Source organism: Thermobia domestica, chromosome 7 (genome assembly GCF_964235325.1).
Source record: "Thermobia domestica chromosome 7, izTheDome1.hap1.1, whole genome shotgun sequence".
In the NCBI taxonomy this organism is placed as follows: Eukaryota; Metazoa; Arthropoda; class Insecta; order Zygentoma; family Lepismatidae; genus Thermobia; species Thermobia domestica.
Window position 1 is genome coordinate 47,721,870 of NC_137460.1, and position 12,195 is coordinate 47,734,064.

The following is a 12,195-nucleotide window of genomic DNA, read 5'->3' on the forward strand; positions in this document are numbered from 1 at the left end:
GACGCTGAATTGATCCAGAAAACGTGTTCTCGATATTTCTTGCTGTTTTTGTCCTGATAATTGTGACAGACAAGCAGACGGACACAACCGTTCTGTAAGACTTCCAACACTTATGCATAGGATAGTTTGGAACTTCATCCATCTTGGCTCGGGAACTACTACTAAAATAATTAATACTTTTCTGAGCAGAGGATATACTTATTTATTAAAATGAAAATAAAGCGTAACAGTTTCAATAACTTAACACTATATCAGACGTTAACTGGAGGAGAGATCTTCATAACATTAAATTATTATTGTTATAAAATTTTTAATTGTTACATTTTATGTAGTTAGGATTTTAATATGAAATAATCATATATTGTTATAATTTATTATTTCATTTCAAATTTATAATTAATAACTTTTGTTAATCATTGTTATTTTCACTTTTTTCTTTTGTTATTATTATTATTTTAATAAATTATTCCAAATACTAAAAGGAGAAAATAACGCTGTATAATTACAAAAATGTTAAAGAAACGAGGCATGAAGATAGATTGGGAAGTGGTACAGTCCCCAGAAAAAAAAAAAAAAAAAAAAAAAACATGAGCATGTAAGTTTATTGTGAAACGACGAAGTCTTTTGTTCCAAAATAAGAGTGCAGGGAAGGACGCCGAGGTTTCTTCTGACGTGATTCGTGCCACTTAGACGTTATGTTGATTCCCTGCGCTGTTAGGCATAGTTTCACAATAAACTTACATGCTCATGTTGCAGGTTATTTTTGCTGCGGACTGTACAAGGTCTAGAAAAAGAGAATAGGACAATAATAAGAAAATGTAAAGAAGCGCGGAGAATGAAGAAAGAAAGAAGGAAAGATTAATGAACTGGAACAAATGGTCTTCAAATACATGAATTATATGATAGATTCTTGGAACGAATTGAAGGATAAAAAGCACGGATATGAAAAATTATTAAGAGAAGCACTAGAAATAAAATTATATAATAGAAAAGTAAACTGAGAGGAACCTGTAAAATTAACTGGTATTTGGAATTTATTAAAATAACAATAATAATAAAAGATAAGAGTGAAAATAATTATGGTTAAGAAAACAGTTATATATTTGAAATAAAAAAAGTAAATTATAACAGTTTACACGGTTGTTTCGTATTAAAATCGTTCCGAACTATATATAAAGCTATATGAACTGACATAAAATAAACGGGTACTTCCAGTTGAGGTGGAAATTTCAAATTTTGCATGATTGTAGCTTTCTGGGACTAACCCATAGGAAAATTGCCAAAAATGAATATTTTTAATTTTTAGGAGGTCTAAAGGGGAGATGGAGAAATTCCCCATGTTCTTGACCTATAATCTAATGTTTTATGTACTTGGAATTGCAATAAAAATTTGAAATTCGGTATGTTTGTTCGTTCTCGTTAGCGTTACCTAAGTAAATCACTAAACTAAAAAAGTCCAACTATAGAGTAGTTTTATGGGAAACTGAAAAATCTTCCCCATATTATTTATATGGGACACCTTTTACACCACAAAATTATTGGGCATTCCTGTAGGTCTACGATGATTAAATGTGACATGATTGTAGCTTTTTGGGACTAACCGACAAAAAAATTGCCAAAAATGAATATTTTTAATTTTTAGGGAATGTAAAGGGCGATGAAGAAATTCTCCATGTTATTTAAATGGGCCTTCTTTGACCTATAAACTCATATTTTAGGTACTTGAAAGTGGAATATAAACTTGAAATTTGGTATGCTTGTTCGTTTTCGTTAGTGTTACTTAAGAAAATCGCCAAAAATAAAAATTTCCAACTGTAGAGTGTTTTTGTACGGAACTGAAAAATCTTTCCCATGTTATTTATATGGGGCATCATCTACACCCCAAAATGTTTAGGCACTTCCGGCAGGATTAGAATAATGAAATTTGACATGATTGTAGCCTTCAGGAGCTAACCTACAAGGAAATCACAAAAAAGTTAATATTTTAGGTTTTGAGGGGTCTAAAGGTGAAATGAAGAAATTCCCATGTTATTTAAATGCGCGTTTTCTTGTGATATGAAATCTTATCTTTTAGATAGTTGAAATATGAAAAGAAACTTTAAATTTGATAGACTTATGGGCTTACGGAGTGCGAAGCCGTAGGCTGAGTAAACGCGGGGGTCAGGGGGCGAAGCTCCCTGCTGGGCCAAATTCAAGAAATGTTAAGAGGGAATGCACGAAATTCACTCTTGATGCAAAGGCTGATACATAAGAGATGCGAGGTCATTGGCCGAGCAAATGCGGGGATCTGGAGGCGGAGCCTCCAGCTAGCCGAAGTCTAGATTAAATTATAAAATGTAACAATTAAAAATTATATAACAATAATGATTTAATGTTACGAAGATATCTCTTGTAGTTAACGTCTGATGAAGATAACGTTAAGTTATTGAAACTGTTACGCCATATTTTAATTTGAGTTGATTTTGAGTTTAACATCCCGTTCAGCAGCGAGCCTATATGAGACGTGGACCTACTGATTAACGTGGAATCCGAACCACATGAGCTCCCGCCGGGAATCGGACCCGGGCCTCCCATGCCAAAGACGCGAAAGGTAATCGCTTAGCCACGGAGGAACTCTATGCCATATTTTAATTTTAATAAATATGTATATACCCTGGTCAGAAAAGTATTAGTTTGGAAGTGTAAAACAAAAATAGTAAGAGAGGTCTAAGTACACACCTCCATCTTTATACTGTCCTTAGGTTTGGCTGCCATCACAATAGAGTTCTGGTTTTCTTATTCCCATTCAAACATCCTTAAATCTATAAACAAAAAATAAATCAAGAGGCTTTAGAGCTTTTGTTTGAATTCAGTTCTTCTCTTTCTGTTCCTCCGTAGCTGATGAAGCATTCCAGCGAAAGTGCTTATATTTCATATTACTCGTATAGTGCTTATATATAGAATGCACTTTCAATGTGCGTTATGTTTTCAGTATTTTCTGACAAGTAAATAGTTTTCTATTCCCACCTTCGAGACTCTTTGAAATGAAATGGAATTTTAGTTTTAACGCCCCACAATTATGTCCTTTAGTCTAAAGGAGCCAGATGATCAATGAAAGTAAGTGATTGGGGGGAGGGAATTGTGCTTCCACCAGGAATCGAACCAGGACCACGTTTCCGTTCGGGATTAGTTTGTTGCAAGCATATATATAGGATGAATCATATCTATATTCTATTTCGTCTAGGATTTAATTCGTGCGGTTGGTTTTACAAGAGATGACGTAACTAGCTTGATACGCGTCCCATAGTATCAAGCTAGCGCGCGCTCTAGCAAGAGATGGCGTCTCATAGTTTCGTTGATCTAAACATGCATTGGAAACTACTGTCATTGCGCATCTTGTTTAGTATATGTCAGTTGGTTGAAGCGGAACAACTACATTTTTTATTCAACTGAAAACGATGCATTTTGTGCCTGATAAAGTGTTTTTGCGGGAGTTCTTCTTCATTACATTAAGATGAAGAAAAGTGCTACTGAAAGTTATCGTATTTTGGTTGAAGTGTATGGTGATCATGCTCTAGCTCAGTGAACGTGTCAGAAGTGGTTTGCACGGATTAAAAGTGGTGATTTCGGCTTGGAAGACCAAGAGCGACCTGGACAGCCAAAAAAAATTGAAGATGCAGAATTGAGAGCATTGCTCGATCAGGATTCGTGTCAAATGCAGGACGAACTTGCAGAAGCATTAGGAGTTAAGCCAACAACAGTTTCCAAACGCCTCAAAACCATGGGAATGATTCAAAACATGCCACATTGGGTTCCACATGAATTGAAAGAGACGCTAAAAGAAGAAAAAGAAGAAGAAAGAAGTTGTTTGCGAATTGCTGCTTCAAAGACAGAAAAGAAAGGGATTTTTGCATCGAATTGTTACTGGTGATGAGAAGTGGATTCATTACGTGAATCCTAAACGAAAAAAGGCCGTGGTGAAGCCAGGTGAACCAGGTCCATCACAACTGGAACGAGATATTCACTGTGCAAAAGTTATGCTGTGTATATGGTGGGATATGAAAGGTATGGTGTACTATGAACTTCTGAAACCTGGTGAAACTATTAATGGACAACGTTATCGACAACAATTAATGCGTTTGATGCAAGCTCTGGCCCGAAAACGACCAGAATGGAATAACAGACATAATAAACTTGTTTTTCAACATGATAACGCTCGACCATATGTCGCAAAACCGGTCAAAACCTATTTGGAAAATGTCGGATGGGAAGTGTTACCCCAGCCGCCGTATTCAGTAGACATTGCTCCGTCTGACTACTACTTGTTCGATTGCATGAATAACGATATGATTGGACAGCGGTCCACTTCAGAAAATATCGAAAAATGGATCTCTGATTGGATTGCTTCAAAAGATGAGGAATTCTTTCGACACCGAATCCGTAAATTGCCTAAAAGTAGTGGCTAGCGATGGACAATATTTTTGTTAACGTATTCATTTATTTGAATAAAGCTTAAAAACCGCACGAATTAATTCCTGGGCCATATATATATATATATATATATATATATATATATATATATATATATATATATATATATATATATATATATATATATATACAGGATGAATCATCTATCTTATTACGCCCTCAACTTTTAATAGGCAAAATTCTTTTTTTTTTTTTTTTTTAACTTGCAAATAACCACAGGGAAACATTCTCTGGCATACTCTGCATTAGCACAAGGTTAACAGTGTTGCTAACTGAAAATAAGTTTGTATTTTTTTAAAAAATGAAATTAAATCTTTAAGCTTTACATCCCACGTATGTGCCGACTAATTTTTTTTAAATGAATTTATGTCAAGTTATTACATATTTCAAATCTTCATGTTAAACGAAAACCTACAGTATCACTTGTATTGTTCAGTGTTACAAACTGGGGACGCTACAGTATCATAAACGTTCGTAAAGATCAAAATTTTAGAGACCTTTATAACAGTAACATCGAAATTTTAGAGGCCTCTACAACAGTAATAACGCAAGTGTGACGGATGTGTCAATGCACACTAAAGTACCTTAGTATTGAATCCTCTGACCGTGATATGACGTACTGCTAATGAGTAGGAACAAAGTTACTAGAAATTTACAAATTTACTTTCAAATTAAAGTTGTGTATTTCGAAAAACTGCTTAGTTAAATACCAGATCCAATCACTTAGATGGTGGTCTATGAACGTAAAGATCATAATGACGTTTACAACAATTTAATATCACATCCCGTTCAGGAGATACGATGAACATTTTCAGAGTTACGTGATTGCAAAACTTACCAACTTTCAAAAACTGTTGTGACTGAAGTGGCTCCAAATTATATGCCACTTTTTCGTTTTATTTTATTTCATTTTTATTTATTTATTTTTTTGTGATTTGCAATTGAATAATATTTTTAAAAAAGTATTACTTTTATTGAATAATTTTATCCTGTTTTCCCGTTGTATTCAGCAATCCTTATTATCAGCATAAATTCTTGTTAAACTTTGGTCTGTTGCCTTTCGCTGACCCTTTTAGCAATTAAGGTAGCTGAACCTTCACCTTCTCTCTTAAGCAGTCAGAATATAGAAGCGTACAAGATATATATCATGTTTCAGTGGGAACTATTATTACTATTATTGATATTACTCTTACTAGTGCTGTATTCTTTTAAAAAAGATTTGTGTAATGTTCAGGTTTATTCTTTGCGTTTCAAGCAAGATAAAGAAGTGTATTTTTTCTTTTAACTGCCGTTTTGACAGTGTGTATTCTTATTTTAATGATAACATATGTTAAGTATTTAATCATGTATTTCTGTCTTCATATGATATTTATATGTATAACCACTGTAATACACTATTGTATATTAGTTCTCCGAAGAGGGGTAAACACACACTTGTACCCTACAAAAACACATTACCGTTCAACCCACAACTACACATGTGCACTACACTCCAGTTCTTCTCTATACGACTCTGTCTACTTGGTCCTCATCTGTTGCTTATCTAAGAAGTGTTCCCATCACATTACTTCCAATATCTTTACGCCTTATTTGGTGCACACAAAGGGCTTTTATTACATACGCATATATGAACTTTTACCCTAATGCCGTGTGCATATCAATCACCGACTTCCAGAGATTGTCCCATCTTTTTTCGAAGGGGTTCCTACTTAACTGTGCATGCTCGAACTTCTAAACGTTCCTGTTGAGTGTACCTCTATTTTTTTCTTCCTCCGAGCTCGGAGATTGCTGTCGTATGCCTGTTTGCACCTGACACTGTTTAAAGCCTATCACGCCTCGAATACCTTGGTGGGTTCCGTGCCTCAGGTTACTCGTAAATGTCGTACACTGGCAAAAGTACGTAATTGCCCATGTGCGGTTAACCTTGAGTTTTCTATCCCTGACCACACTTTGTGAATCAGGTCCTTATTCGGTCTTTAGGCTTCCGCCAGGCATCAAAGTCATCTTCCCCTAACTTTCCGGTCTTACTGCCCGATATCAAGATAACACCCTTTCCTTAGGCTTCGGTCAAGTATCCAGGTAACATTCTACCCTTTTGGTTCAAGGCTATGCTATCAAGGTATCCCTCGTTGGCTTCAGACTATCCCAGTTGTTTTTTAAACAGACTTTTACAAGACTCCGGTCGGATTTAGTCTCTATAAGTTGAGGCAAAGGCTGCCGGACAGTAGAATTAAAGTCTGGACCTTGCCGATATAACCGATTATAACTCTTACAGTTAGACTGTGATCAGGTATCAAGGTAACATCCTCATCAGAGTCTGATTCACACCCTTCAACTTTTCTAACGGTTTACTTTTATCTTGTGTTGTAACATCAAAAAGCTCTTTCTTCTGTAAATACGTAGGTTGTCTTTTTTTGTTAATCACATCAGAGACTCATTCACACAGTTACATTCACTCTGATTGTAGAATCTGTATTGTTCCTCAAACTAATAAACGTTATCATTCTGCAAACAAATTTAATTTATTGCTAAACTAACCACCATAGGTCGGTGACTATCAAGTCTTGTATCAGAATAACAATTTCCAACTGCCCAAGTTAATTCTTTGTCAAGGCCAATGCTACTCTGTAAAGCTAAAATCTTCCAGATTGGCTAGTAACTGAGATCCTGTTCCTAATTGTAATTTTGCCACACTGATTACAAGTTAGGTTTGCTAAAACTTTCACTAATCAGTGTCAAAGTTGCAGGCAAGGGAGCCCATCAGGGGGGGGCAAGGTGGGGCGCTTGCTCCCCTAGAGGAAATTGTACTTCAGAATATCGAAAATCCAATAGAATTTTTACACTAGTTACAGCAAAATTTGAAACTGTTTTTGAAACGTCGCTTATACTTGCCCCCCCTTGGAAACCACAACATGGGCGCCCTTGGTTGCAGGTGTTCGACCTGTGGAAATGCAAACTGTTCGACATGTCCAGATAAACAGTCACAGTGATTGACGCCTCTGCTAAGAAACGGTCTCATCATACAGTCATGAAGCAGACTACACCACACATTTACTTTGGGCTGTCGCGCATAATTTACCGGCTGACTTTGGGGTTCTCCGAGCCCCTTATCTGCACATTGTGTCGATTTACCATCCCAGACACATGAAAGCACGCTTCGTCCGAGAACTTCGCCTTTATCAGAAAGTCTGCATCCTCGTCAGTGCGATTCAAAATCTAAATTGCAAATGCTTTGTACCTTGGCGTGTCATCGGATTGAAGCGCATGGAGCAGCAACAACTTGTAATAATGCAGCTTCAGTCACTTCTGCAGCACTCTGTGCACCATTGTCCGTGCTAGCTGCAACTGTCGAGACGCTTGACGGACTTAGTTGGTTGAGTTCCTGAGAAGTGCCTGTTGCACCCGCTTTACATCTGCTTCATCCGTACTCAGACGTTCAGAACTCGTCTTCTTCATGATACTTTTGGTTTCCTTGAACTTCGTGTGCCACTGCAGGATAGTCTTATGTGATGAGGGTGCGCGTCTGTAAACGCGTCCGGAAGTCCCGCTGGGCATAGGTAGTAGATTTGGTTTCGATCCACTATCCCACACACTGTTTCATCTCCTGGAAGGTTATCATTTTCGTCATTGCCTCACCTGCAGAGACAAAAGAAATTAGTTGGAAGTGTTGGTATAGAACAAAAGTTAAGGTGTGTATGAACATTATGCCCCAAACCACACCTCTTTCGATCTATCCATATGTTTGACCTACAGCGATCAAAGTTGGAAAGATCATTTTGGAACATCCGGTATATATATATGTGCATTAATCTTCATTTATGTACAGGGCGTTTCAAAATTCCTTTACCAATGGCAAAAGGTCAAAATCCGTACGGATGTATTTTTATTGAACTTTATGTAGGAATTATACAATAGAGCTAGGGGAAACATTTAGGATAATGGTTCGCAGACGGCCGCCATCTTGGATTTTAAACGATATTGGATTTTTTTTATTTCAAACGATAGGTGGGTCATGTGATACATGACCTTAGGCTAAAATTTGCTCAGGATGTCAAATTTGAAATCTGATTTCATGGTATCTTTATTTGGTGAGAAATTATGGACAACGACAATTCATGTTTACCTGTTATTCATGTTTATCTGTGCTCCACATGTGCTCCGGCTGAGCAAAGCACGTGTGCAGACGCCTCTCCCAATTACTATGAACACGGAGCAGAGTGGCTGGGGAAAAATGTTAACAGGCAGTCATGATACATTGCTCAAGATGATGAAGATAACGAATTTTTACACCAGACACTATAGCCTTAATGTGCCCGAAAGGTAGAAGTCCATTGGAGTGGGGTCTTGTGATCGAACAAGCCATTCAACTAGCCCACGGCGACCAATCCATGACCCAGGAAATTGTTCATTCAGGTACTGACGCACCCAAATGCCAAAGTAGGGAGGTGCACCGTCGTGTTGAAAAAAACTGGGAAATATACCATCTTCGGACAGCAGACTTGGCAGTATCTAATCCTGTAATATCTCCAGGTATCGTTTGGCAGTTAAAGTTTCATGTATGAAAAAAGGCGCACATGAGGAGCACATTGTGTAACAGGTAAACATCAATTGTCGTTTCTATAACGTTTCTATATAATTGTCGTTTATAAAAGAAATTGAAGATCATATGATAGCAATTTGGAATGAAGATTGGCAACGGTATGAAGGAGCTCACAGAGTACATCAGATATTTCCAAACATAAAAGATAGACTACAAATAAAACATTTAAATCCCACTTACGGAATAATTCATTTCCTAACAGGACATGGACCGTATGAAGATTACTTGTATAAAATAAAATCCAAACGAACACCAAGCTGTGAATGTGGAGAAATTGGCACACCAGAACACCACATTATGTGGTGCCCAACAATGGAAGATGACGTGATACTAAGAAGGGATATTCGAAACAAGACTTTACAAGAAATATTAACTAGTAAGGAAGATTGTGAGAAATTGAAAAAAATAACTAATGAATACTCAGATATAAGAAGAAATATGTACAGAAGAAATTTAAACAATGGAGAGAATTAAAGTGATGGATGAAAGAAAATGAACGAATGTGAGACTTGTTCCTGGACCGGAGAAAAGACTCCAGGAGAGGAAACACAGGAAATCCGTGTCTCCCACCGGGAACAATTGAATGAAAGTATGCACCTCCAGCCAAGGGACTGGAAGAGGAATTCCGGTGCAAGAGTGTGTGAAGAAGAGTGCGTGAAGTGGAGAGTGGTGGTGGGTTCACGGGAGGGAATAGGGTAATGGCAAGAAAGTACAAAATGGAAAACACCGCATTTACCGTTTCGGGCGCCAGGTGAATTTGGTGAGGATAGCACTGGGATACAACGGACCGGGGTCCACACTAAGTGCTCCGAGTGGACCCCGGACCCAGTCTATAAGAACCAGCCAAGATACCAAGGAACGCAAAATGAGCGGTTAAAAGAAATAAATACATAATGAATACAGTATTAGAGTAAAATGAAAAGATAAATTTTTAGTATGTGGAAGAGAGAAAGTAGACAATAAATGGAAAAACATACAGGCTGAAAAACTAAAAGCTTAAGTTAAGCCAGAAATTCATGTGGTGCAAGGTGAAGTTAAATATATATATATACGAGTATATATAAATAGAAAGTCATATAGGTGAAAAATAAGTGTCAGTGATTATTAGTGTTAGTGACAGCAAAAGCATACAGTGTAGTGTAGTGTTAAGAATATTAGTTTTGGTGCACAAGTGTTAGTGTGGAAACACAGGTGAAAACCATTAGTGCAGTGAAAGAAATAGGTGAATACCAAAGAAATATATTTAAATATATATATATAAAACATATGGGTGAAAAAACCTAATCATACAGGGAAAACCTGCAAGAAACAAGAAGAAGCCTAAGGTAAAAAGAAGAAGCAGCCAATAGGTAAAAACATAAATACGCAGAGAACACAGATACCAAACACACACACAGAAATACACAAAAAACAAGCAATCTAGATTCAAACTTATTTGTTAAATTCTTAGTTTTTTTTTTGTTTGTTTTTCGTTTTTGTAAATTTTCCCTTTTTTGGTCTCTTTTCCTTCCCTATCCTTTCCCTCCCAAATTTTCCTATTTTTTTTTCTTTTTTTCACTTATGGAAATAAAGAAAAAAAACAAAACTACTATAGAAATCATTCGCAATGATGATAACTCGTCGGTTTTCGAATGCTCTAGGTAACCGACTAAGAGTAACGCGACTGAGCGAATGAAAAAAAAAAAAAAATCCTCATGTTGCAGGTTTTTTGCCGCGGATTGTACCAAAAAACGCGGAGAGTTTTTATGACCTTTTTATATATTTCGTGGTATTTTTATTTATATTTCCACAAATATGATAAAGCCTTCCCCCAACTCAATAAAAAACGGAAAGCTAGTAATATTCTTCTTCCTCTTGTTATTTTTATCATTATTGTTGTTTATTAAAGGTATTTCTAAATCTTTCCAAAACTTACCCAACAAGATTTTTTTTAAATAATGTAAAACATGTCAAAGACTTAAAACCTTAAGCATAATAATAATATGTTTTTTTTTTCTTTCTCTTTTCCTTAATCCAGGAAAGAGGCTTAACTACCGTCAAAGAGTAAAGAAGAAGAGCTTAAAGGTGAAAGTAACCAAAAAGAAGAAGCAACAAGAACGCAAGCTGAAGAAACAGCTGATTAGAGGTAACAAAGGACAACTGCTTGACTCTCCAAACACAGGAAATCAAGTAAAAGTTGTGAAACCCGTGTACAATAGTGAAGGTAAAATAGTGTTCAGTAAGTTTGACTTTTCAGAAACAGGTGCTGAGAATGTGAAAGCGAACCGTAAAAAGAAACAGCCCAAAGATCCGCAGAAGATGTTGAAACTGTTGGAGAAGAAGAAAGAGAAACTAAATGAAATTCAAGCGACAGAAGGCGAAGGAAAGGTGCGAGACGTGGTGGAAAGTGAAGCATGGAAAACGGCTATTCAAAAGGCGCAAGGGGTAAAAGTGAAAGATGATCCTGAATTACTGAAGAAATCCGTGAAAAAGAAGCAGGAAAAGGTGAAACATAGTAAAAAAAAGTGGCAGGAGAGGAAGGAAACGGTGGAAAAGCGACAACAGGAGAAGCAGAAAAAGAGGTTTGAAAGTATTCAAAAGAAAAAGAAGGAAAAGAAACAGAATAAAGTGAAGAAATTAATTAAGAAAGGAAAGATAATACCTGGGTTTACGTAGTACCTGTTTTTGTCCTTGATGTTGTAATTAAAATGTATTGAAGTCAAGTTTTGATCGTTTTTTTTTCTAGTCAAAGATAAACGATCCAGTGGTTCCCAACCTTCTTTCGACTGACGACATACTTTACATAACTCGCACGTTATCGCGAGAGACTTATTAGTTTTTCCTTTATGATAATCTGTATGTTAAAAATGCCACACTTTTGTCACGTTTATATGTTTGTGGATGTTTATATGTTTGTGACCAATTCTTTTGATAGTGATATCTCGGAAACCACAACCACAAGATCTAGAAAAATGCCTTTTTTACTGATCGATTGCAAATCTTGTGTAGATTGTTCAGTTCTAATTGAATATTTTAAAAAAAATAACCGTTATTTCATTATTACATTTTTTAGGGGTACACTGGAAGTAATGAAATTTTAAAAAAGTGAAGCATCATATTCTACGAGTTATACATTCCAATACCAT

At 36.4% G+C, this 12,195-nt stretch overlaps 1 protein-coding gene across 2 annotated transcripts in view; it reads left to right on the top strand.

Annotated features, from left to right (window-relative positions):
* Surf6 (Surfeit locus protein 6) overlaps nt 1-11,772 on the top strand; it is a 30,784-nt gene extending 19,012 nt beyond the window's left edge. For both annotated transcript variants that reach the window (XM_081764576.1, XM_081764577.1), the window contains one exon: nt 11,088-11,772. In XM_081764576.1, the coding sequence (XP_081620702.1) occupies nt 11,088-11,725 (638 nt within the window). In that variant the 3' untranslated portion in view covers nt 11,726-11,772. The remainder of the gene's footprint in view (nt 1-11,087) is intronic.
* The last annotated feature ends 423 nt before the right edge of the window (nt 11,773-12,195 follow it).